The sequence below is a fragment of the Cyprinus carpio genome, chromosome B3 (assembly GCF_018340385.1).
Source record: "Cyprinus carpio isolate SPL01 chromosome B3, ASM1834038v1, whole genome shotgun sequence".
Taxonomy (NCBI): domain Eukaryota; kingdom Metazoa; phylum Chordata; class Actinopteri; order Cypriniformes; family Cyprinidae; genus Cyprinus; species Cyprinus carpio.
Window position 1 is genome coordinate 5,497,969 of NC_056599.1, and position 26,951 is coordinate 5,524,919.

Genomic DNA, 26,951 nt, shown 5'->3' on the forward strand with positions numbered 1-26,951 from the left:
TTGCTGCCTCCCATCATAGAACCCATGACTCACTTTAACATCGATTCTAAGCACTAAGGGCTATGAAACAGCAAAAGCTGTTATTAACTTTTACACCGAACTGCACTTTATCTGAGGATATCAGCTACTAAGCGGAGTTCTTCAGATGGACTGAGGAGGGCAGCAATGGGTCTTTGACACGTCTGTTCTGCCGCAAATCACAGAAGAAGAGGATGTTTTCTGCTCATGCGCATTCTTCACTTCTCTGATTCGAAACCGAAAGTAAACTCGAAAGGAAAATGCGGACGTTTTGTAGACTTAAAAGTTGTTATAAACATCACATTAAGGTAAGTTCTTTTCTCGGCTTCTGATATAAGGTCATATTATTGTAGTTTTTCGCATTCGCACTTATTAAAGTGTCTGGTTTGTGATATTTGAATGATGACGCTGAGATAACTTTTAAACTTTTAGAAGGGGAAAACATAAAATAAAAGAATTACAGTAATATTTGCATAAACGTGCAGAATTTCACTCTTTCCGATATTAAATATCACCCAGTTTCTCTCTCTCTCAGTCTCTTTCCAGTTATGATACTGTGTGATATCTAAAGAATTACGATTGCTGGCCTCATATAAATTGACTTATGTATAGACTAATAAATATAATATACAAATAATAGACGCCGCCACCTTTTTCACTTAAAAATAAAAACATAAATAAATAAAATGTACTAATAATATGATTATGGTGAAATTTGGGTGAGCATGAATTTGAATTATTTTACTTCAATTTTAATTTTAATAATCTAGTTTGTTTGATTGCACCAGCTCTGAAAATAATCATCAGATGTCATGATCAGTAAGTTATTGTAAGATATGTGTCAGTGACGTCATGTTACAACAGCAGAAACACATCGAGCTCTGAACAGATTCATGCTTTTCTGCTGCTGCTGAAGTGAAATATGTTCATTAAGACACAAGAGCATCAGTGAGCTCAGATACTGATGATGCTCATGAAGATCGCTCTTCAGATCTTCTTCACTGCAGTCAGTAAAGCATCACTTTATGGTTTCCATATGCAGATCTGAAGTCAGTTTCTCATTATGGAGAACAGAGAGAGCAGTGAGAGATCTTCATCTGCTGATCACAGCTGTGTGTCTCTGAAGAGTGACAAATCCAATGGTCTTCCTTCTGACCTCAGTGATGATCCAGTGACTTCTGACCCCAGGTGAGATATAGTCCAGTGTTAAAGGGGTACTCCACCCCAAAATGAAAATTTGGTCATTAATCATGTCGTTCCAAACCCGTAAAAGCTTTGTTCATCTTCGGAACACAATTTAAGATATTTTAGATGAAAAACCAGGAGGCCTGTGACTGTCCCATTGACTGCCAAGTAAATAACAGTGTCAAGGTCCAGGAAAGTATGAAAGACATCGTCAGAATAGTCCATCTGCCATCAGTGGTTCAACCGTAATGTTATGACGCGATGAGAATACTTTTTGTACGCAAAGAAAACAATAACGACTTTGTTCAACAATTTGTCTCCTCTGTGTCTCTCCACATCTCCGTAGCACCATTTTGGAGAATATGAGCTGAACGCAAGCAGCTTACGCTCTTCTGTGTCAACCGCGCAGTATTATAAATAGTGCTGGGTATCGATTCAGATGTCTCGATTCGATTCAATTTAGATTCACAAGCTCTCGATTCGATTAGACTCTTGATTTATTTATTTTTTTGATTACATTCAGTGAATATAGTTTTAATACAAATGCTATTAAACAGTAAACATCATTTTACAAATGGTGAATTTATAAAAAGAAATTAAGAGCCACAGGCCTGTATTTTAAACCTTATCTTTTTTGTAAAGGGTCATTTTTTTTAAATATAATAATAGGGCCATATAAAATGTTCTTAACTTTTATGGTAATCAGATGAAGGCATAAAACAATTTATTTTTATCCTAATCAAATGAAAAACCCTTTTATTTTTTGGCAAACTAAATGCTGCACAACAGAGGTTTACTGTTAAAATTAAAAAAAGAAAACAAATGTGATTATTCCTTTAAAAATAAAGATTTATTAATATGTATTGTTAGTAGTACTAGCATTGATAAATTGAGTCTTAAGACTGCTAAATAGTAATATATTTTTGACCATTTTTCCACGTGAAACTAAACTTTTATTTTGACGGTTTGCCATGAGGAACTTGCAGCTGCTGTGTATGTGATATAATGGTAGCTTTGTCAGATTAAATGGTAAAATGCTAATTAAGTGACTCTCAGAGCAGCTGGGGATGAAATTGGTGTATTCATATCATCATAGTGAGACGACAGAGGCTGAAAACACCGCGAGCGTCGTCCGCGCTTGTGTAAACAAAACGGTGCATTGCACCATCCATCATTGATTGATTGATTGATTGATTCATTCATTCATTCATTCATTCATTCATGGCGCCTTTACGCGTGATGTGAAATGCTTCCACAGATTTGTAGTATTACTATAGCATTTTACCTGAGCATTGAAATCATGCTTCGTTCTTGTTAACAGTATCTCCGCCATGATAAGCACTGAATGAGTGACAGGCTTTCTGTTGTGACATTGCGCATGCGCAAGGTAAATAAGAGGGAGACATGTAGTGGAGAAGACTAATGATAAGATTCACATTAATCAGATCTTCTTTTAAACGTTTGCTGAAATAAATACCGGAAAAAGATAGATTCATGGCTTTTGTGAATCAATATTGAATTGACGTCATAAAAAAAAAAAAAAAAAAACGATTTATTGAAAAATCATTTTTTTTTACCCAGCCCTAATTATAAAACATGTTATTCCTCTTTATGTGCAAAAAAGGGTAAAATATAAGCATTACATTTAAAACAAAAAAATTACGGATTGTTTACCATTGAAGCAAAGCAGAAATAAATTAAAAAATGATAAACAAAAATAAAAGCACAAAATGTTAACTTGCACAAGGTTTGAGAGACACACATTCTCTCATTTTTAACATAAATTATATTCTGCTGCTCCAACAGTTACTGTTACTGCCCAAATAAAAATACCATTTCTAAATCTAAACCATTGACTGTATAAAAACATGGACGTAGTGTCCTGAAGAGCTTTTTTGAAGCTCAAATTGGGTGGAGTGGGCCATCGCCATCTTGGCATCGACTCTCCCGGACAATCAAAAATGGGCAAAAAGGCGGGAGCTGGTTGCTGAAGCCACGCCCTCCTGGTTCGACTGCAGTGTCAGCAGTGGCAATTCACATGTCAATCAAGTGGCCACGCCCTTAATTATGCAGAACTTTAAGGCTTAATATAATTTAAACGGATGAATTATATATATATAAATCATGATGGGCAACATTAGCTATATAGACCAAAATAATTTTTTGAACCAGGCTGTAAACCTTTTTTTTCCTGCTGTAAAGTTGGGCATTTTAACATGGGGAGTTTATGGGATTGACTCCCTTTTGCAGCCAAGCGGCCAGTCGATGAATTGCAGTTTTAGTCACTTCCTTGTTGGCTTCATGAGAGAGAGCGAGGTTGAGTTATTGTGCTCCTGTTCTGCTGCGCATCACGTGTTTGATATTGCATGTGTTCTCCGGCACTCCTTCACTGACATCTGTGCAGTTTAATGGAGATTTCAAAATAAAAAAATATTTTCTAACATTCACAGTGAAGGATTTAACTGTAAAATGTAAGCTCTGCACTGAGGAGAACATGTCTCTAAATCATTAAACAGCAGATGCGTCTGTCAAAGCACAACTGGACAAAATGCAATAAACGATGTGCTTTCTTCTGAAGAGCTGAATATAAATGTGCTCTGATGTTTCAGACGACTTGCTCCTGCATCTTCCCCACAGCAGCTGTTTTCCATGTGTTTTGTCCAAAGAAATGTGTTATTCACTGATATAAAGTGATGTGACTGACAGATGGTTAACTGTGTTCAGCGTTCAGACACAACTAATTGATAATCACACTCACTGACCATTATTTTTATCATCGATTTTATCAGTTATTCTTGAAGCCCTGATTATATTTAGTGAAACAGCAGACAGAACTAAAGGAAGATTGATTTCTGTGTGTTTGTCAGGATCTTCAGGGTGAGAATGAGGACGAGGAAGAGGAAGAGATCTTCTTCTCCGGATCCCAGCTGTGTGTCTCTGAAGAGTGGCAGATCCATGCAGTATGATCCTCCTAAATTCAATAATGAGCTAGTGACCTCTGACCCCAGGTGAGGATAAACATGAGGTGATGATAGAACTGATAAATTGGAAGTCAAAAACACACTCAGTGTAGGGGTCTGCATTCCCACGGCTCTCCTGCGGGAACTGCAGGACCCGACCAGGGGTGTGTTTCCCAAACAACAACGTAACTCGCTGATTAAACACCATAATACAATGTATTGTTGTGGAAACGAACTAGCTAGTCACAAACAGGCCCAGACTGGCCATCGGGAGCACCGGGAGAATTCTCGGAGGCCTGGTGGCTGATTTGGCCTGCTGACCTGTTTTTTTCTTTTTTTTTAGTTATTATTATTATCATTAATATTTTATATTTTTGCCTTCCCAATGTACCAAAGTGATCATTTCAGATTTTTTTTTCATTCAGTAATAAATCAAATCGGTTAGTCTTCACTGTCAGTGCTCTACAATACGAATCCGCTCACGTGTGTTCCACACTTTCGTCAAACGGTTCTGAACAAAACCGATGCGCGGGATCTGAAGAAAGTGTAGGCCAGAAGAAGCAGTGAAATGTAGCAACATCACTGACCTGTTCAGGGCTTCAAGTGCAGGTCAGTTTCATCTGTAAATATGCTAGATAGTTTTGTCTTTATTAACCTAGTTGAGTATTAAACTGCTAGTATCGGTTAGGCTATCAGTAGGCACCCCATTATCATCATCATCATTCAGAATACTGTCCTAAAGGACATCAATATCGATTGTAAAGTTACATTTTTTTTTTTTTTTTTTTTAGCAAAGGCAGATATTCACGTGGGTTTATTGTACAGGGAGGGAGGGAGCTTGAGCAGACAGCAACACAAAAATAATGAGTAACAGCCTAATAAAGCAATAGTGTGTTCAGCATTAGAATTTCTCAACAAATATATTGTACTAATTTTGACATTTAGGTGCTTTAGAAATTGTGTTTTAATACACTACCAATCAAAATATTTTGATCAGTAAGATTGTTAATGTTTTTTTAAAGAAGTCTCTTCTGCTCATCAAGCCTGCATTTATTTGATCCAAAATACAACAAAAGCAGTAATATTGTGAATAATAATAATAATGTTTCTTGAGCAGCAAATCAGCATATTAGAATGATTTCTGAAGGATCATGTGACACTGAAGACAGGAGTGATGATGAGGAAAATTCAACTTTGACATCACAGAAATAAATAACATTTTAAAATATATTCAAATAGAAAGCAGTTAATTTAAATAGTAAACATATTTATTATTAACAAAGTCTGTATGGGAACTGCTCAGTTGCTGACTGCAAGGCACTGCAGAGGGTGGTGAAAATTGCCCAACGCATCACAGGGACACCACTTCCTGCTATTGAGGACATCCAGAGGAAACGCTGTCTACATCGAGATCGCAGCATTTTTAAGGACTCGTCTCATCCTGACCACAGACTGTTTAACCTCCTGCCCTCCGGGAGGTGCTTCAGGAGCCTCCGGACAAGGACCAGCAGATTCAGGAACAGCTTTTTCCCTACAGCTGTCTCCTTACTGAACTCTGCCCTCTGACACCCCCCAACACCCCCCCACACCACACACACAGACTCCTTACCCCTCCTCATCACTACATCTGATTTATTTATTTAATGAGAGCTACACATTCCAAAAAAGTTGGGACAGGTAGCAATAAGAGGCTGGAAAAGTTAAATGTACATATAAGGAACAGCTGGAGGACCAATTTGCAACTTATTAGGTCAATTGGCAACATGATTGGGTATAAAAAGAGCCTCTCAGAGTGGCAGTGTCTCTCAGAAGTCAAGATGGGCAGAGGATCACCAATTCCCCCAATGCTGCGGCGAAAAATAGTGGAGCAATATCAGAAAGGAGTTTATCAGAGAAAAATTGCAAAGAGTTTGAAGTTATCATCATCTACAGTGCATAATATTATCCAAAGATTCAGAGAATCTGGAACAATCTCTGTGCGTAAGGGTCAAGGCCGGAAAACCATACTGGATGCCCGTGATCTTCGGGCCCTTAGACGGCACTGCATCACATACAGGAATGCTACTGTAATGGAAATCACAACATGGGCTCAGGAATACTTCCAGAAAACATTGTCAGTGAACACAATCCACCGTGCCATTCGCCGTTGCCAGCTAAAACTCTATAGGTCAAAAAAGAAGCCATATCTAAACATGATCCAGAAGCGCAGGCGTTTTCTCTGTGGCCAGGATGAGAGTGAGATTTGCCGGCCTGAAATTACATCCCAGTCCAGCCATGGTTACGAACACAGTTGCATCTCCGTTGTTTGAACCACATTAGTTCAATAACATAGTAGTGATGTCTGGTACGCGATGAATCTTTCAATTTGACAATCGAACTGAATCGTTTGAAACAGTTTGCGTCTCCAGTACACACTAATCCACAAATTACTTAAACTATTTGGTTTATAAACATGCCTGACACTCCCTGTGATGTGAAATAAACCAATATCCAGAGTTATTGAGTTACTCCTAACAGTACGTTGACTGAACTGCTGTGAAAAGAGAACCGATGAGGGGATGTGCACGAGCAGAGCAGCTGGACTGAGCATGTGTTCAGTGAACCTACATGCCCACTGCTGGAGCAGTTCTCGTTCTCTAGTCAAGAACCAGTTGCATAGGTTTTTGAATCACTGGTACACTCAACCGAGTACTGGTTTCTTTCGGACACGTCCGATTTGAGAACGGATGAGCTGATAATACTGTGCATGCATGATTCAGCGTGAAGCTACATAACAGTACATGACAGCCTGTACCACCAGTCTGAACCAAACTAGTTCTTTTGGACAACTGATTGTGTGCTATGTAGGGTTGAGTATTGTACAACATTTTCCGGTTCTGATTCTGGTTCCAGTTTTGCCTAACAATTCCCTGTTCCATTTATATTAACTATTATGTTTTATACTATTTTACCTTCATTGAATGTAGTGATGCTGGAAGGTAGTAAGTAATGTTGAGTAATGCTAGTCCATCAATCTGCATGTGCTTCAAAGTTGATAGTTTTTTACACTATCAATAACATTTTGCTTTTCAAGCAGGAATAAGGTTGGCCAAATAGTCCCTTGAGGGCTAAGACACTTGTTTATTTCCCTAAATTAATGAAATATAAACTGTTATACTTATAACCATGTATACACACACTCCATAAAGCCCCTATTTTACAAATAATAATGCAGTCAGGAGATGGTACGACGCGATGAGTGGTTTCCACATTTTCAAACATTTTAAATGCATGAAAAGAAATATTTTCCATCACTTTTTTTTTTCAATCTTGAAATGACCTGTACACTAAATAATCTATCCCACATACTTATGTAATGGAGGCCTATGAGTAGGTGCTGTGCAGCTAAAACCTCGCTCCCCTGATCTCAGTAGGTGCACTGGCGACTGACGCTAGTGGCTGCAGTAGAGTCTGCCTCCCACGCCCGAGACCTGGGTTCGAGGCTCTCTTGGAGCAAGAACGAGGAGTGGCAGTACGGATCCAGGGAGGAGGGGTTACACTCACATAACAATAGCAGTCTATTTATTTAGTTCTCAACATTTGTCAGTGAAATAACGCCATAAGAAATGTTTTATCACAGCACATGAGGACTGCATTGAGATGTCTTGGGCTTAAATGACTTAAAATTACTTTAGTGTTTAAACTGACAAGACTTAAAACACGTGAGAATGAAAAACTTTCTTGAGGAAGCAGCACTGGCCTGATCGTTAAGTTTTTGAGGGCTAAGGTGAAAGATGGGGGGTTGAAACCCACGTAAAGAGGGTTTAGAACCGCCCCTGGTATAGCGTGCGTCATTATACTTAAACATAAATATATAACCAGTTTACCTGATTCAGTGTTATTGCTGAGCGTGTTTCTGAGATAACCACATGACAATCCGTGGTTGGATTTTCAACACGGCTAACCGTAAATCATTTTACCCTGTCAATAAGCATGACTGATACTCGAGCCAACTCTGCTCTAACTGTTGACAAGCAGTGGGAGTCAGATTGCCCCCTAGTGCATGGCTAAAGATTTGCTAACTCATATTCATAAATCCTCAAGGGAATGTCTGAATTAACTGATGCTCGCGCCCCCCTTGACAGGTGCCGGCGCCCCACAGGTTGAAAACCCCTGATCTATGGGACAGTCACAGGCCTCCTGGTTTTCATCCAAAATATCAGAAGACGAACAAAGCTTTTATGGGTTTGGAATGACAAAATTTTCATTTTGGGGTGGAGTATCCTTTTAAAGAGGCAGGGCACAATATACTCACAGCGCTTGGTCACGCGTTCCACCAGAACCGTTTTCTGAACTGAAACTTAAAATTGTATTTGCTATTTCTCTAGAAATTTTAATGTGAGATTCTGGAAATTAGATATAAATTAGAAGAAAAAAATATTCTAAGCGGACAGCGCGTGAACAAGGAGTGAATATATAGCAGGAGCGGGTGTGTGCAGAATATAACCTCGTGGGAGCGGGACTAAAAAAAACAGTCCTGCACTGACCTCTAACTCAATGCACATAGACAGGACTTGACAATGAGAACATGTGCTCCTACATTTACATATATTATATTATATTAATATAATTATAATATAATGTTATATTATTGTATTATATACTGCTTTGGGTGTGTGTTCACTGCTGTGTCTGTGCACTTGTGTGGGTGAAATTTAGAGCACACATTCCGAGTATGGGTCACCATACTTGGCTGTATGTCACTTCACTTTCACTTTTCACTTTACTTTCACTTGTCACTTCACAGGTAAATTAAATTATACAGAAAATACTAGACTGAACTGATTTAGATTTTTATACATCCTTTACTTTTAGATATGTTTTATCTGTTGTTCTTCTGAAATGTCAGCAGAGCATATCGAGATAGAAGCATCTCTCGAGGAGCCGCCTCTGTCTTCTGTCTGAACAACACGAGCGTTACAGCATCCCTGAATAAACATGATCAACCAGTGAATGATGAACTACAGAGAGTCAAAGACCAGCTCAAAACCAGCATGAGGAACAAGTATGAGAGATTATTTGAGGGACGGAAACTCCACCTGAACAGCATCTACACACAGCTCTACATCATAGAGGGAGAGAGAGAAGGAGTGAATGAAGAACATGAGGTTTTACAGATGGAGAAAACAGCCAGAACACAACACTCACAACACACTCCAATCGACTGCAATGACATCTTTAAAGCCTCAGCTGAAGCAGGATGTGAGGAGAAAGAGCAGATCAAGACTGTTCTTACTAAAGGCATCGCTGGAATCGGAAAAACGGTCTCTGTGCAGAAGTTCATTCTGGACTGGGCAGAGGGAAAGGCCAATCAGGATGTAGATTTCATGTTTGTGCTTCCATTTCGAGAGCTGAACTTGATCCGAGATCATCAGTACAGTCTTCACAGACTTCTGCTGGACTTTCATCCTGAACTTCAAGATCTGGACTCACAGATTTATGAGGAGTGTAAAGTTGTGTTCATCTTTGATGGTCTGGATGAAAGCAGAATCACACTGATGTTTTCAGACGCTCAGAAAGTTTGTGATGTGAATGAGACTTCATCAGTGGCTGTGTTGATGTCAAAGCTCATGAAAGGAGAGCTGCTTCCCTCTGCTCTCATCTGGATCACCTCCAGACCAGCAGCAGCCAATCAGATCCCCTCCAAATACATCCACCGTCTGACAGAAATTCAGGGATTCACTGAGCCTCAGAAGGAGGAATATTTCAGGAAGAGAATCAGTGACCAGCTTCAAGCCAGCAGAATCATCTCACACATCAGAAGAGCAAGAAGCCTCCACATCATGTGCCACATCCCCGTCTTCTGCTGGATCTCATCCACTGTGCTTCAGAAGCTCCTGGAAGAAGATCTGAGTGCAGAAATCCCTCAAACTCTGACTGAAATGTACATCCACTTCCTGCTGATTCAGATCAACACGAGGAAGCAGAAGTATGAAGAGAGAGATCCAGAGAAACTCCTGCAGTCTAACAGAGAAGTGATTGTGAAACTTGCTGAAGTGGCTTTCAAACAGCTGATGAAGGGCAATGTGATGTTCTATGAGGAGGACCTGATTGAGAGCGGCATAGACGTCACTGATGTGTCAGTGTGTTCTGGGATTCTCACTGAGATATTTAAGGAGGAATCTGTGATTCATCAGAGGAAAGTCTACAGCTTCATTCATCTGAGCGTTCAGGAGTTTCTTGCTGCTTTTTATGTAATTAACTGCTATTTAATGAAGAGCATGGAGCCACTGCAGTTTTTTCTGCATGAATTCAGATCTTACAGATTTAAAGTCTCTCTGTATAATCTACTGAGATCAGCAGTGAATAAAGCACTCCAAAGAAAGAATGGAAATCTGGATCTGTTCCTGCGGTTCCTGCTGGGCGTCTCACTGGAGTCCAATCAGAGACTCTTACAGGATCTACTGACACACACAGAGAACAGATCAGAGAGCATCAGAGAAACCACACAGGACATTAAAGAGATGATCAAAGATGCACATGATAGTTATCGTCTCTCAGCTGGTCAATCCATCAATCTGTTCCTCTGTCTGCTGGAAGTGAAAGATCAGACTCTGATCAGAGAGATTCAGGAGTTTGTGAAATCAGACAAACACTCAGAGATGTTTCTCTCTGCTGCTCACTGCTCAACAATCTCCTGCATGCTTCAGATGTCAGAGGAGCCGCTGGATGAACTGAACCCCATGAAATACAACACATCAGCTGAGGGGAGAAGAAGACTGATACCAGCTGTGATCAACTGCAGAAAAGCTCTGTGAGTGTTTAATCTTTAACTAAAGTATCATATTTAATAATGAATCTGGCACCTTTAAAATAAACGCTCTTAAATATGAGATTTCAATAAGAGACTGAAGAGCAGCTGCAGGAAAGGGCGGTCGACATCATTGATCAGTAAAGCTGGAACTGAGACATTTTCACTTGTAAATGAAGATAAAATAATGAAATAAATTACTGGTATTATTAATGATAATAATAATATAGCATTATCGCATTTGATCTTCATTAATTATTCATAAAAATCTGCTGCAATCTAGGAAAGTCCGTCGGATGTCATGCTGAGATGTTTTCTCATGATGTTGTTTTTTTTAAATATCTTGGCAAAATCTATTTGGTTAGTGCAGAAAAAAGCGATTTATTGAGGCAAGCAGAAATGACTGTCTTTCTCTAGTCAATCACGCTCTGCGGAGGTGCTTTCCCTTTAAACATTCACAACAGTATCATGAAAATAAATAAATAAATAAAAACTTGCTTTGTGTACCGAGTTAGCACTTGTATATTGCTGCTCTTGTGTTGGTTTTGATTGCTCCTATTTTCCTCATTTGTAAGTCGCTTTGGATAAAAGCATCTGCTAAATGACTAAATGTAAATGACAATGTTCAGATCATGTCATCGTCCTTTCACTGCAGACAAAAAACTGACAACTCTCTGTAAATTTCTATATTGTTTTGTTATTATTATTAGGGGCCAAGCACCGAAGGTGCTTAGGCACCTATTGTAATCGTTAGGATTCTTTTTATTATTAAAAATAAAAAGAAAAATATTCCGCTTCCGCCGCAAGTCTATGGCAGCCCGTAGAACCGCTTGCGGGAAAGTTGTGAAATTTGGCACACTGATAGAGGACAGTCTCAACATAAACCATAGCAAATTTGGAGTCTATAACTCCAACTCTCTAGCGCCACCACTTGTCAAAATGGTCTATATCTTTATGCTAATAACTTTTGAGCCATAAGGTACAGAAGGAATGTTATATTTTTCTCTGAATCCTTGGCTCATGCCAAGTCGAATGAACACCAAAATTCAAAAAATCGCAAGGTTTAGTTTTTTCGCTATATTTTATTGTTCGTAAAACCTAATTTTTCAAACTCGTCGTAGATGGTTTGTCTGATTCTCACCAAAATTGGCTCAGATCATCTTCAGACCATGCTTGCAAAAAGTTATGGAATTCAAGTTGATTTGTACAACCGTTCTCGAATACCACGCGAACAAATTCTACGAAAAGCACGCAAAAATGCATGTGAGGCTATAACTCCACAACGGTTTGGCGTATTGAGACCAAGCTTGGTGTTTGTTATAACCACCATGACCTGAAACTACTTGCAGTGTTTCGACGCAGCGCCACCTAGTGGTCAGGAGATATGAAAAATGCATATTTTTGATTATAACTTCTGAATGGATTGGCCAAAAATCACAACACTGGTCTCTTTAGACTCAGTGGGTCATATCAAGTTGAATGATATCCAATTTTCCCGTGTCAGCCATTTTAGGCATTGGCCATTTTGAGTTATGTTTTAAAATGCTGTATTTTTTGAACGCATTATCGTATCGTTACGAAAATAATTACAAAAATCTTCGACTTCATGCCCTGATGGTACTCAAAAAGTTTTTGGGGCAGCGCCACCTTGTGGTCAAAAGTTATGATGAAATATCTAAAAAATGCTAATAACTTTAGCTTACATTAGCCTATTGTAATGTAACTGATGTTGATAGATTCCGTGGATCATACCGACAACAACGATACCAATTTAGCCATAATTGACTGAATTTCCTGTCCGCCAACAAATTTGATGGAAAGATACCAAAATACATCTGAGGCTGTATCTCTGCATCCCTTTGAGATATTTGCACCAAACTTTGTAGGTGCCATTACCACCTCACTCTGACCATGCCACATCAATTTGGTAACAGCGCCACCTATTGGTCAATAGTAATAAACCATTTATTAATTGTTAAAAATGACATTAATAAAAATGCTAATAACTTTTTATTACATGAGCCAATTGCAATAAAACTGGTCTCAAAATATTCTGTGGCATATGCCGACAATATAGATACCAAATATGCCAGAGTAAGCTGAACTTCCTGTCCGCCATTTTGATTTATGTTGATAACCTACTTTTCCGAACTCCTTATCAATCGTTGGTCCAATTTTCACCAAAATTGAGTCATATGATCTCCAGACTGTGCTGACAAAAAGTTGTGGATTTCGTGTCGACAGACGAAACCGTTTTCGTACAGCGCCGCTGCAAATTTTAGGCATAGTGCCAAACTGCATCTCAGGCTGTATCTCTCCAAATATTTGACATATTGACACCAAACTTGGTATGTGCCATTGTCACCTCACACTGACCATGCCACATAAATTTGGCAACAGTGCCACCTATTGATAAACAATAAGTCAATAAATCATATTATTAGTTGTTGTTTTTATGATTTTTCAGCCATTTTGCCTAAAATAATCTTAAAAAGGTTTTAATTACTCATTCCTGCCGATGGTCTGAAGCTTGCTTCTGTAGTGCTTGGCCCCGTAATTGCTGCTTGCAGCTATATTTGTTATTATTATTGTTGTTTTGTTTTGTTTTTTTCATCTCTTCTAGACTTTCTGGCTGTGATCTCTCAGATCAGCATTGTGAAATTGTGTCTTCAGCTCTACAATCCTCAAACTGTGTCCTGAGAGAGCTGGATCTGAGTAACAATGACCTGCAGGACTCTGGTGTAAAGTTTATTTCTGATGGACTGAAGAGTCCAAACTGTCAGCTGCAGATACTGAGGTATTAAGAACATATAAGAGATAATTTACAGTCAGCTGGTCACAATGTTGATGTGTGTCTGTAGATGATCTGACTGTCTCTGTCTGTGTGTGTGTGTGTGTGTGTGTGTGTGTGTGTAGATGATCTGACTGTGTGTGTGTGTGTGTGTGTGTGTGTAGATGATCTGACTGTCTGTGTCTGTAGATGATCTGACTGTGTGTGTGTGTCTGTCTGGCTTGAATGTCATGTTTGTATAGATGATCTGACTGTCTGTCTGTGTGTGTGTGTGTGTGTGTGTGTGTATAGATGATCTGACTGTGTGTGTGTGTGTGTGTGTGTGTGTGTAGATGATCTGACTGTCTGTGTCTGTAGATGATCTGACTGTCTCTGTGTGTGTTATTGTGTGTGTGTGTGTGTGTGTGTGTGTGTGTGTATAGATGATCTGACTGTCTGAGTGTGTGTGTGTGTGTGTGTGTTTGTGTGTGTAGATGATCTGACTGTCTGTGTCTGTAGATGATCTGACTGTGTGTGTGTGTGTGTGTGTGTGTGTGTGTGTGTGTGTGTGTGTGTGTGTGTATAGATGATCTGACTGTGTCTGTAGATGATCTGACTGTCTCTGTGTGTGTTATTGTGTGTGTGTGTGTGTATAGATGATCTGACTGTCTGTCTGTGTCTGTAGATGATCTGACTGTGTGTGTGTGTGTTATTGTGTGTGTGTGTGTGTGTGTGTGTGTGTATAGATGATCTGACTGTCTGTCTGTGTCTGTAGATGATCTGACTGTGTGTGTGTGTGTGTGTATGGTCTGACTGTGTGTGTCTGTAGATGATCTGACTGTGTGTGTGTGTGTGTGTGTGTGTGTAGATGATCTGACTGTGTGTGTGTGTGTAGATGATCTGACTGTGTGTGTGTGTGTGTGTAGATGATCTGACTGTGTGTGTGTGTGTGTGTGTGTGTGTGTGTATAGATGATCTGACTGTCTGTGTCTGTAGATGATCTGACTGTGTGTGTGTGTGTGTGTGTGTGTGTGTGTGTGTGTGTGTGTGTATAGATGATCTGACTGTCTGTGTCTGTAGATGATCTGACTGTGTGTGTGTGTGTGTGTGTGTGTGTGTGTGTGTGTGTGTGTGTGTGTGTGTAGAGATGATCTGACTGTGTGTGTGTGTGTGTGTGTGTGTGTGTGTGTGTGTGTGTGTGTGTGTGGATGATCTGACTGTGTGTGTGTGTGTGTGTGTGTGTGTGTGTGTGGACATGGGTGGCGCTAGGAAGGGGCTGGCATGTGCTTCAGCACCCCCAGGAAAAACAAAAGCACCCCCATAGCACCCCCACAGATTTTTGCCTGGAACCAATTATATACATGTTGTAGCCTATTGTATTTAATAATTAAGATGATAATAAAAAATAAAAAAAACATTTGACTCCTCGTGCAATGCAATAACGACATGATTTGCAGCTGTCGCATTTTCATAATGTAAATATAGCATTTTATTTAAAAAATGGAGGCTTCCTTGTGCTAAGTTGGCTTGCCCCCGAATAAAGATTTTTCTAGTCAACTAGTCACACGTTATATTAAATGTATTAACATAATAATATATTAACCATCCTTTAATATGTAGACAGGCGTATTAAGCTATAGCCTACTCTGCGCTCCAGCTCGCGCATAAGCCAATCAAAGCATCGGCAAAGTGATAATGAATGTGTCGGAGGGAAATAAGACAATTCAAATATTTATTAATATACAGTACTAGTGACTACTGACCTGCCATCTCCACATAGATGTGCCTAGGCTAATAGAAATAAATGCACCTTTTCCTATGAACTACATGCAAGCTGTCACTGGCAGTGAGTTTAGTTTTACTTTTCTTTTTGTTTTCATTTTGAAAACTTATCTTTTCTGTTTACCTCACATTATGCCATGGAGGCTCTCTTTTATTCTTTTTTTTTGATTCCTCAGTGTTTGCTAAATGTTCTATAATTTATTAGTGATTATATAATACAGCATGTGGTTTATGCCATGCCTCATCTTATTCATTTTTGTTAATAAACATTTTGTAAGCTAGGTTGTCATTGTATGTTGTTTTAATGTTGTTGTGCTTTTTAATGAAAAAAATAATAATGAATCCATCTTTTGTTTTAGTCTTAAAAAGTGAAAGGTGTATAGTTGTAATTTTCTTTTATTGTAAAACATGAAAAGATTGCAAAATCGAAAGTGAAAGCATCTGAAGGCGGGCTTATAACAGAGCAAAAGAGGGACTCCCGTTCACAAAATTCAAATCACAAATAATAACTATAAATTATGATAAAAGTTCATCAGCATGCAATGATTAATCCCCTGTTCTCCTGAGAGGAACTAAGAAAGTTAATCACAAAAGAGCGACTAGTGGGAAGACTGAGTCTGGAGCCCTGAATTGCCCAGCTCCCCGTCAATGATCTAGCACCCCCTCAGTACCTGTGCCCCCATCTGTAGATGATCTGACTGTGTGTGTCTGTAGATGATCTGACTGTGTGTGTGTCTGTAGATGATCTGACTGTGTGTGTCTGTAGATGATCTGACTGTGTGTGTGTCTGTAGATGATCTGTCTGTGTGTGTGTCTGTAGATGGTCTGTCTGTGTGTGTGTGTCTGTAGATGATTTGACTGTGTGTGTTTTTTTAGATGATCTGACTGTGTGTGTTTCTGTAGATGATCTGACTGTGTGTGTGTGTCTGTAGATGATCTGACTGTGTGTGTCAGATCGATGATCTGACTGTGTGTGTGTCTGTAGATGATCTGATTGTGTGTGTCTGTAGATGATCTGACTGTGTGTGTGTCTGTAGATGATCTGACTGTGTGTGTGTCTGTAGATGATCTGACTGTGTGTGTCAGATCGATGATCTGACTGTGTGTGTGTCTGTAGATGATCTGACTGTGTGTCTGTCTGTGGATGATCTGACTGTGTCTGTAGATGATCTGACTGTGTGTGTCTGTCTGTAGATGATCTGACTGTGTGTGTCTGTAGATGATCTGATTGTGTGTGTCTTTAGATGGTCTGACTGTGTGTGTGTGTGTGTATGTTTTGTGTGTGTGTGTCTGTCTGTGGATGATCTGATTGTGTGTGTCTGTTTGTATGTTATCTGACTGTGTGTGTCTGTCTGTAGATGATCTGACTGTCTGTGTGTCTGTAGATGATTTGACTGTGTGTGTGTCTGTAGATGATCTGACTGTGTGTGTGTCTGTAGATGATCTGACTGTGTGTGTGTCTGTAGATGATCTGACTGTGTGTGTTTCTGTAGATGATCTGACTGTGTGTGTGTGTCTGTAGATGATCTGACTGTGTGTGTCAGATCGATGATCTGACTGTGTGTGTGTCTGTAGATGATCTGATTGTGTGTGTCTGTAGATGATCTGACTGTGTGTGTGTCTGTAGATGATCTGACTGTGTGTGTGTCTGTAGATGATCTGACTGTGTGTGTCAGATCGATGATCTGACTGTGTGTGTGTCTGTAGATGATCTGACTGTGTGTGTGTCTGTGGATGATCTGACTGTGTGTGTGTCTGTAGATGATCTGACTGTGTGTGTGTCTGTAGATGATCTGACTGTGTGTGTCTGTAGATGATCTGATTGTGTGTGTCTTTAGATGGTCTGACTGTGTGTGTGTGTGTAGATGATATGTGTGTGTGTGTGTCTGTAGATGATCTGATTGTGTGTGTCTTTAGATGGTCCTGACTGTGTGTGTGTCTGTAGATGATCTGACTGTGTGTGTGTCTGTGGATGATCTGACTGTGTGTGTCAGATCGATGATCTGACTGTGTGTGTGTCTGTAGATGATCTGACTGTGTGTGTCAGATCGATGATCTGACTGTGTGTGTGTCTGTAGATGATCTGACTGTGTGTGTGTCTGTGGGATGATCTGACTGTGTGTGTGTCAGATCGATGATCTGACATGTGTGTGTGTGTCTGTAGATGATCTGACTGTGTGTGTGTGTAGATGATCTGACTGTGTGTGTGTCAGATCGATGATCTGACTGTGTGTGTGTCTGTAGATGATCTGACTGTGTGTGTGTCTGTGGATGATCTGACTGTGTGTGTCAGATCGATGATCTGACTGTGTGTGTGTGTCTGTAGATGATCTGACTGTGTGTGTGAGATCGATGATCTGATGTAGTGTTTTTGTTTGTAGATGATCTGTGTTTTTGTGTCAGATCGATGATCTGACTGTGTGTGTGTCTGTAGATGATCTGACTGTGTGTGTCTGTAGATGATCTGACTGTGTGTGTGTCTGTAGATGATCTGACTGTGTGTGTCTGTAGATGATCTGACTGTGTGTGTCTGAAGATGATCTGACTGTGTGTGTCTGTAGATGATCTGACTGTGTGTGTGTCTGTAGATGATCTGATTGTGTGTGTCTGTGGATGATCTGACTGTGTGTGTCTGTGGATGATCTGACTGTGTGTGTCTGTGGATGATCTGATTGTTTGTGTCTGTAGGTTGTCTGGCTGTATGGTGTCAGAGGAAGGCTGTAGTTATTTGTCTTCGGCTCTGAGTTCAAACCCCTCACACCTGAGAGAGCTGGATCTGAGCTACAATCACCCAGGACAATCAGGAGTCCAGCTGCTCAAACACAAACTGCAGGATCCAAACTATAAACTGCAGATACTCAAGTATGTCAAACACTGAAGCACAGAGCATAGGGTAAACGTACCAGTTAAGCTCACCAAAATCTACATTGAGACATTTTACTGCAAACAATGTTGGTTTCAGTCCAAGAAGTTATGTTAAAATAAATCTTAATCTCTCACACAAAAACATTTAATTTTATTTTAAATGACAAAAGCATTTTGATTAAGATATACATCATTAAATGCATTTCTGTACCCTTTAAGCACACCCCTGTTCCCAATAAGCTCACGTCATGTTTTATTAAAAAAATGTTTAAGCAACCTTTTTTAAAGAATAATTGAAAAATATTTTATTTCAAGGTACAAATTCAATCACAAACAATATATATATATATATATATATATATATATATATATATATATATATATATATATATATAATGAAGCAACAAGGCAATCAATTTGTCCAGTTATATATTCATAGTGAAGTGTCATTAAAACCCATTGCAACATCTAGACTAGTCCACGTTCAGCTAAGTAACACATTCAAAAATCAAATAAAATAAAGCAAAAAATAAAATAAAATAAATCATTAATAGGGGTGAACATAGAGACTAGCCTCATTGTGATGCCTCTTATTAAATGGATGTCAACTTATCTATAGTCTATAGTGTTATAGTGGAATAACACTACACGATTTCTGCCCTGATTTTCACTGATTTACAGTCTGGAGAAGTTGATGCTAGTTGCCAAAGTTCAGAGCCAGTCTGCAGATTTGAGTTGACATATTCCATAGAAAATTGTGTAGTGTATAATGGTCACAGACTTTGATTTTTTTTTTTTTACTTCAGACTTTGATTCCATCTGTTGGCCAAGATTTCTAAAAATCCTTTTTAAGTAATATTCTAATTTTCTGAGATGATGAATTTGGGATTTTCCTTAGTTGTCAGTTATAATCATCAAAATTAAAATAAATAAACATTTGAAATATATCAGTCTGTGTGTAATGAATGAATATAATATACAAGTTTTACTTTTTGAATGGAATTAGTGAAATAAATCAACTTTTTGATGATATTCTAATTATATGACCAGCACCTGTATACGGAGCCCTGCACGTCACCTGTAGAAGAAAAAAAAACAATCCGTGGCGACGGTTTTGCAATCCGTCCCCTCAGTTTATAAACCGTACTCACAAATTCTTAAACTGTTCCCTCGGTTTAACAAATCGTACCCACGGATTAATAAACCGTACCCACAAATTTCCAATCCGTGCGCTCAGATTTTGTAAACGGTACCTTCGGTTTTTGAATCCCTACCCACAAATTCATAATCTGTGTGCACACTTTCACAATCCGTTCCTTTGTAAACTGTACTCATGGATTCATGCAGCAAGCTCATAGGTAGCCTACGTGTTAACATACAGTTTTGTTGAATATTATTATGTGGAATAATCCTACAGCAAAGTGTCTTAAGTGATTCTCTATCAATTGTAGTACGAGGTGGAATACGATTTAATAAGAAAAATGTGCATCAAAATCTTGTTTAATCTGTGATAATCTTAGCACTTGATTATAATAAACCTGGCATTGTGACTGACTCTGGAGTAATTTTTTCCTCTTTTGTAAGTCGTTTTGGATAAAAAGCTTCTTAAGCACAACCTGTATAATAATATATAATAATAATAGTAATAGTTATTTTTTATAATTATTTTAATATATAGGCTAAATAAAAGAGTGCACTTAAGACAGTACATTGTTTGTCATAAAATAATTCATGAATGTTTCATTTTTAAATAACCTTTTACAGTTTTGGAAATGTTTGTGCACTATTCTTTCTTAACGTGAAGACTTATTTTGGTGATTTTATTATACTAATCTTTTCCCCAAGAGTTAAATGCATGCTTCACTGTTAATGTTATTATTAAATAATTAGGCCTAATATAACATTGCATTTCGTTAGAGAGCAAAGGAATGACAACATAACCGGCACATTATTTGTTTTGTATCGCTTTTTACCTTCTTCTCCCGAAACTCTATCCTTTTTTTTGAAAGTTCAGGGAATTTTCTATTCTTTTTAGCATTTATTTTAGCCTATAAAACACAGGCGGCTGTGTTTTATCCTATTGGTGATTAATGTAAAATAAATGCTAAAAAGAAGACTATTTTGTGAGTGCTGATTATGATCTCATAAGCCCCTTTCACACTGCACTTCGGACCTGGAAAATTGCCCGACCATTGCCGGGTCGCCTTCTGTGTGAACGCAAACACGTCCCGGGATTGATTCCGGGATTGAACCCGGGTCGGGGACCTAGTAACAGTGCCGGGTTCAGTCCCGGAACGAGCGCTGTGTGAACAAAAGCCAGAACTAATGCCGTGTCGTAGTGATGACGCACGTTATCGCGTGACTCTTTTAGCGTGTTTTGAAGGCAGATCAACGTTCACGACGAAACTAATATGTGCAAACTGTAACGAAGCAGAGATCAGTTAGTTCCTCATTTTCTGTGCTGAAGCTGAGATCGTTCACCAGCTTCAGTGAAAGTTAACGTGCCTAGTGTTTTCGACTCGTGCATTACACGTCACACCCTGATATCACGTGTCTTCACGGGACCTTTATGGGTTGTGTGTGAACGCACGCACATATTCCGGGTAATCACTGGCAGTGTGAAAGGGGCAAAATCTAGCGACCCGGGAACAATTGCCGGGACACATTACCCACCAATTACACACACACAGCACAATCATCAAACACACTTTATAAGCATTGGACTTCCTTTCACACACTGCTGAGTATTGTTCTACACATATACACATAGCTGTGATACCAAGCCATTCCGTGTTTGTTTTCATAGTCTTGTTTCAGTTTATAGTTTTCATAGTCTTATCTTAGTTTCTACTATGGCTACTATGAAACACAGGCTACTATGATAAATATTGTTAAATAAACACAAATGAATCTGCCGGTGGGGGCGGGGCCACAAATCTGTGAGTTTACAAATCCGAGGGGACGGATTGCAAAAGCGTGCGCATGGATTATGAATTTGTGGGTACGGCTTCAAAAACAGAAGGCACTGAGCGCACGGATTGGAAATTCATGGGTATGATTTGTTAAACTGATGGAACAGTTTAAGAATCCGTCACCACGGATTGTTTTTTTTTTTTTTTTCTCCTACAGGTGACCTCCCGAGCTCCGTAACAAATGGACGGCAAATGCTTAGACTCTTCTTCACTCTTAAAACACACAAAAACATCAGCCTTTACAGACAGTAAAGAAAACGCTGAACTTATTCAAACATCAGTTCTTTATTTACCCTTACATTGTGAAGAAGTGGATGTCTGTCTTCAGAATGCATGTCGTGGTGCTTCATTCTGAATGGAGGCGGGTTGAGTTATGAGGTTTGAATGACAGTTTGAGGATCCAATGGCATTACGAGGTTTAGTCACAAGCTCTTGTGAATGCTTTTCATTGATTAAATATTAGCAAAACCCACAAACTGACATAAATGTGAATAATAGCATTGATTTAAAATAGTAATAACGAAACATAATAGAGATTTTTGAAGATTTTTGAAGTTTTTTTTTTTGAAGTTTTGGATTATTTTCCACACTAGTGTGCCGCGGCACAGTGGTTCGGAAACCTCTGCACTAGTGTATGCATACAGTCGACATAGAGATGTAATAGTATGAAAAATTTCTTATCACGATTATAGTGAACTGAATTATTACTGTTAACAGTATTATCATGTTATTTTTCAGATGTACTGGAAATGTCCAAAAAGTACTGACACATAAATGGTTTCACCATTTAACCTCACATTTCAGCCTTTTAAGAAAAGGGTTAAGTCAAAATGATAATTGATTAATAAATGATTACATGCATTTTATCTGCTCCATTAAATGCCTTATCCAAATTGGTTAAATGTGTAGAATTCACATAAGCTTGATTATCAACCAGCCAAAATTTACAGAAGGGAATGCTATTTTTTTTTTCCCAAACAAAACCTGCTGCACACAGGCTGAATGTGAATGTAAGTCTCTGTAAATCCAGTCTCTGACAGCAGGTGGCGCTTATGGAGCAGCAGAATTACAGCTGTTCCCTCCGTGAACAAAGAGATTAGGAACACTACTTTATTAGGTATTACATGGAGCGAAGATGAAAACAAAATGCCTTTTCTGAAGACAGTAAGAACCTTCAGAGGTACATTCATATAATTAATTCATTCAAATATTAATTTGTATAATTCTCTTAGCAATATTTTAAAACCTGCCAGTTTTCCGCCATGTTGTCACACAAAATGAAACTGCCTGCTGTGAGACTGTTAGCTAACTGTGCTTTATGCTGGACAGTATTTATTCATCCTCAGTTGTTCAAATCGTGGTAATCGTGTACAGTTATAATGATAATTAAAATATGAAATGGTAATACTAACCGAGGGGAATTTTATTATTATTTATTGTAAAACCGGTAATCATTCCATCCATTAAACAAATGTGTAGCCTGTCAAAGTATACTCCAGTTGATGTTGTGTGAATGCGGGTGGTCAACACGTGCTCTAGAAAGCTTCATCCATGTCCAGTGTCTGCTGGTACTTTTGACTTAATACTGACATACTGAACGTGTGTGTGAATGATGCAGATCTTCATTAATGTGTGTTTGTGTGTTTATAGTATGGCTCATGGAGGAGAGATCAGGATGACAGCAGGACCACGAAAGTGTAGGTCTACAAATACACACACACACACACTATCTCACACTCTCGCTCTCTCTCACACACATACACACAGACAGATTGTTGTTTGACTGTATTGCTAAGCTCATCTCATAGGCTTTCGTTGTTTTTCTATCAGGTTAATGATATCTTCTATGACCTAAACAAACATCACAGAAACCTGTGCAAAGCACTAGATTTGAAGAGAAACATGATTTGTCTAGTTCAGGAGCATTATGCACTTAATTTGTTTTGTTTCTTTTTTTTTTTCGTCTTGTCATGCTTGTCATATATATATGCATGTATAACTGATATAGGCTTATGTTTTGTTTAATTTATCCTTTTTATTTGAAACATTCCCAAATGTGTTACACATATTTGAGAATCGAGATATCTCATGATATAGTTATGTAGATGCATTTTGCTCCCTTACGATTATGTTAGTGTATGTTAGCATTATGTTATCTATAATGGCCAATGATCAAAGTAGTCTAATAGTGTAATCTATTAACTAGCAATAAAAGCCCGTTTTTTTACTTAAGAACCAGATATGGCCGTCATGCCATAAAATATTTTAATACGACCAGAGTTTGGTATAACGCAAAGGTTGCCTATCATATTTCAAAATGTTGCACTTGATTTTACATATTTTAGTCTGGCATTATAGTTTGGGAAAAGTTCAACAAGTGAATGTGTACAAGTTTTTGTCACAGTAACACTAATTGAGGCGTACACTGTAAAACAAATTCCTGTAAATTGTAAAGCATAATACTGGCAGCAGGGTTGCCAACCAGTTACTGTAATATGCACAGCCGTGTTGTTGTAATTTAATTTACAGCATATCCCTGTATTTCCTGATTACAGTAAATATTTTTTAAACCATTACAGTACAGTAAACTACTTTAATGTGTGTATGCTATAATATTAATGACAAGCAGGTGAATTTTAAATTTAAACCATTCATTAACTGCATACGCTTTAAACAACATTTAACTGCATAAAGTGTTGTATAATGCATAACTTAATTCACCAGTTATTTCATAAAACAAAACAATAATAATTTGATACTTCTTAAACGGGGTCAAACTTTAATATACAACTTTCAAATTTGCATGAAAGAAATGCCATAAAACATTGTATTTAGTATTATTTTGAATTCCAAAATAAATTAACCATGAAACTAAATAATATTAAATGACTTGAAACATATTACCATGCTTAACTTTAAAACCCCAAGTTAACCAACATGGCCATAATTAAACCGTTCTAAAACCCACAAAGACTGATGAATTTTCACCACATCATGAACAGTCCAAAATGGCCAAAAGCAAGGCCCCAAGTGAGTCCAACAACACTTCTGATCAAAAAAGTAGAACAGTTCAGCTCTAGATGCTCTTCCATCCCAGGATGCAAAGAGTGGCTGGAAATATTAAAAAGAACCGAAGAACAATATTAGATACATTGCAAGACATAATAATAGAGTCAGAAGCAGATAGAGGGATGACAGATACAGTCAGATAAAGATAGAGAATAGTAAAAGGACAAGGGAGATCTTGGTGTGTGTGTACTTTTCAGAAATTCCACTGAAAATGCTTCACTTTGCAAAGAAGAGTGGCAACATGTGGGTTAACTTCAACCTGTTTCTTCTGCACCATTTGCCCTTTTTGATGGAACTTTTCCTTTCAACTTCTTTGTTCCTCTCTCCGGATTAATACCTACAAAGCCCAACCCTGCTCCTGGTGAACGACTGCCCTGCAAAGTTCAGCTCCAACCTTATTCAAACACACCTAATTAAGGTCTTCAGGATCACTTAAAATTAAAGGCAGGTGTGTTTGATTAGGGTTGGAGCTAAACTTTGCAGGACAGTCGATCGCCAGGAACAGGGTTGGGCACCCGACCTAAAGGTTCAGACAGACAACAGACAATATGTACTTCACATTAGTTTTAGCTTTTGAGGCATGCAATCATGTTTTTGAAATCTGACCATTTAGGGTGTTTCTTAACTGCAGTGCCATGGACCCACCTCTAAGTGGAAATAGATAAAGATTTTATTTACAATGTTAAAATAGCATTATACTATTTATACTACTTATTGCAAATAGTGGCAATTATCTGCACCTCAGTATTGTAGTACATTATAACACAGTGTGCAATGATAACGTATTGAATGTAAATTATAATTTTAATTCAAATTATTGAATGGATGCACCTTAGTGGGACAATAAAGCCCTCCCTACACCTACCCTAACATCACCCTATACTTTATTTTTAACTTTTTGATTATTTCCTTCCTTTCTATTGAAAATAAATGTCTTTCCAGTGGGATATGAGATTTGAAAAGGGAGGAAAAAAAGTTTGGCAAAAAGTGGGTTTGAACCTGGGTCGATCGCGTCAAAGACTTCGGTACGCACTTTAACATTTACGCCCCTAGAGCTGACGATTGGTAGCTGTCTTTTATAGTGTTGAATAGCGAATCACACGTTTATGGGTTAGTGTAAATAGCCTGCCAACAAGGCAGACACTCCGTTCTTCTAAACCAAAGTTTACATGAGGCATTACTTACAAACAATTAGCAAATTAGAAATTAGAAAAATGACAGAAAAAGCAGCAAGAACATGGAGAAAATGAGCAAGAAGAATGTGTATTATTTTCTTTTATTATAAATGTATTTAATCAATTAATTTATTAAAAATCAACATTAGTCCACTGATGAAATATAATTTTTAGTTTGTGTCAGTACACATTAATAATCATGTATTTCAGTGACAGCTGGTCAGTAGAGGGCACCACACACACAAAACAATAATAATAATAATTATTATTATAAATTACATAAATTGATAGGTGCATAATATGATAGAAAATCATCTGTGCAATATATATGTTTTTCCTATATGTCAGCATCAAGTTCAGCTCTGCACTGTTTTAGGCCTGACAGGGTTTTGTTTCGGGCTCCAGAAGTCTAGGACCAGCACTGCTGGTGAGATCTCAATCACTAGTCGCTGTTCAACAGCTTTCACTATTAGTCAGGACATTTGTAAATAGTGAGGACAGTTTGGACTTTGCGAATATAATCAAAGCTGTAAACGCACACAGACATCTTCACTGTCTTCTTGTGGTCATGGGCCTGTGATCTCACACTGGATCCAAACACAGCACACACTCGACTCGTGCTGTCTGATGAGAGCAGGAGGATCACACATGTGTATGAGCATCAGCAGTATCCTGATCATCCAGAGAGATTCGATGATGTTCCTCAGGTTCTGTGTGTTGAGACTCTGACTGGACGCTGTTACTGGGAGGCTGAATGGAGCAGAGATAATGCTGATATATCCGTGTCATATAAAGGAATCAGCAGGAAAGGAGTGAGAGAAGGCTGTATGTTTGGATGGAATGACAAATCCTGGAGTCTGGATTGCTCTGATGACAGATTCACTGTCTGGCACAATAATAACAGCACTGAAATACCTGCTGACGGTTCATCCTCTAAGAGAGCAGGAGTGTATGTGGACGTGTCGGCCGGCTCTCTGTCCTTCTACAGCGTCTCTGACACACACACACTCACACACTTACACACATTCAACACCACATTCACTGAACCCCTCTGTGCTGGATTTACAGTTTATTATGATTCCTCATTGTCTCTGTGTGATATTAAACAATAGAGAGACTCTCTGTAAATCCTCTTTCTGATGTTCACACGCACACAAATTCATCAAATCTCACATTATTGTTACATGTTTGTACTTATTTTTATTTATTTTTTTATTTTCATCTACAAGTTGTAAATCTAGATCAGACACAAATATTGTTTTGAATCTTTAATAAACAGAGTAATACATTTGCTTTAATATTTCTATTGTAAACTGATCACCAAATGTAATAAAAGCACATTTGTGACTCATTAAATGAAGTCGT

The 26,951-nt window shown here is 38.4% G+C and overlaps 1 protein-coding gene across 2 annotated transcripts; it reads left to right on the forward strand.

Annotated features, from left to right (window-relative positions):
- The first annotated feature begins 184 nt into the window (after nt 1–184).
- Nucleotides 185–26,951, forward strand: LOC109074956 (NLR family CARD domain-containing protein 3-like). 2 transcript variants are annotated; one of them, XM_042721163.1, is made up of 9 exons: nt 185–326; nt 1,061–1,206; nt 4,071–4,211; nt 9,052–10,437; nt 10,468–10,956; nt 13,577–13,750; nt 18,194–18,367; nt 22,993–23,039; nt 26,130–26,951. In XM_042721163.1, exons 2-9 carry the CDS (start codon nt 1,082–1,084, stop codon nt 26,696–26,698), a joined length of 3,105 nt encoding a protein of 1,034 aa, XP_042577097.1. In that variant the 5' UTR covers nt 185–326; nt 1,061–1,081; the 3' UTR covers nt 26,699–26,951. The 2 variants fall into 2 exon arrangements, with proteins under 2 accessions (XP_042577097.1, XP_042577095.1); XM_042721161.1 differs by having other exon boundaries at nt 9,052–10,956; nt 26,157–26,951.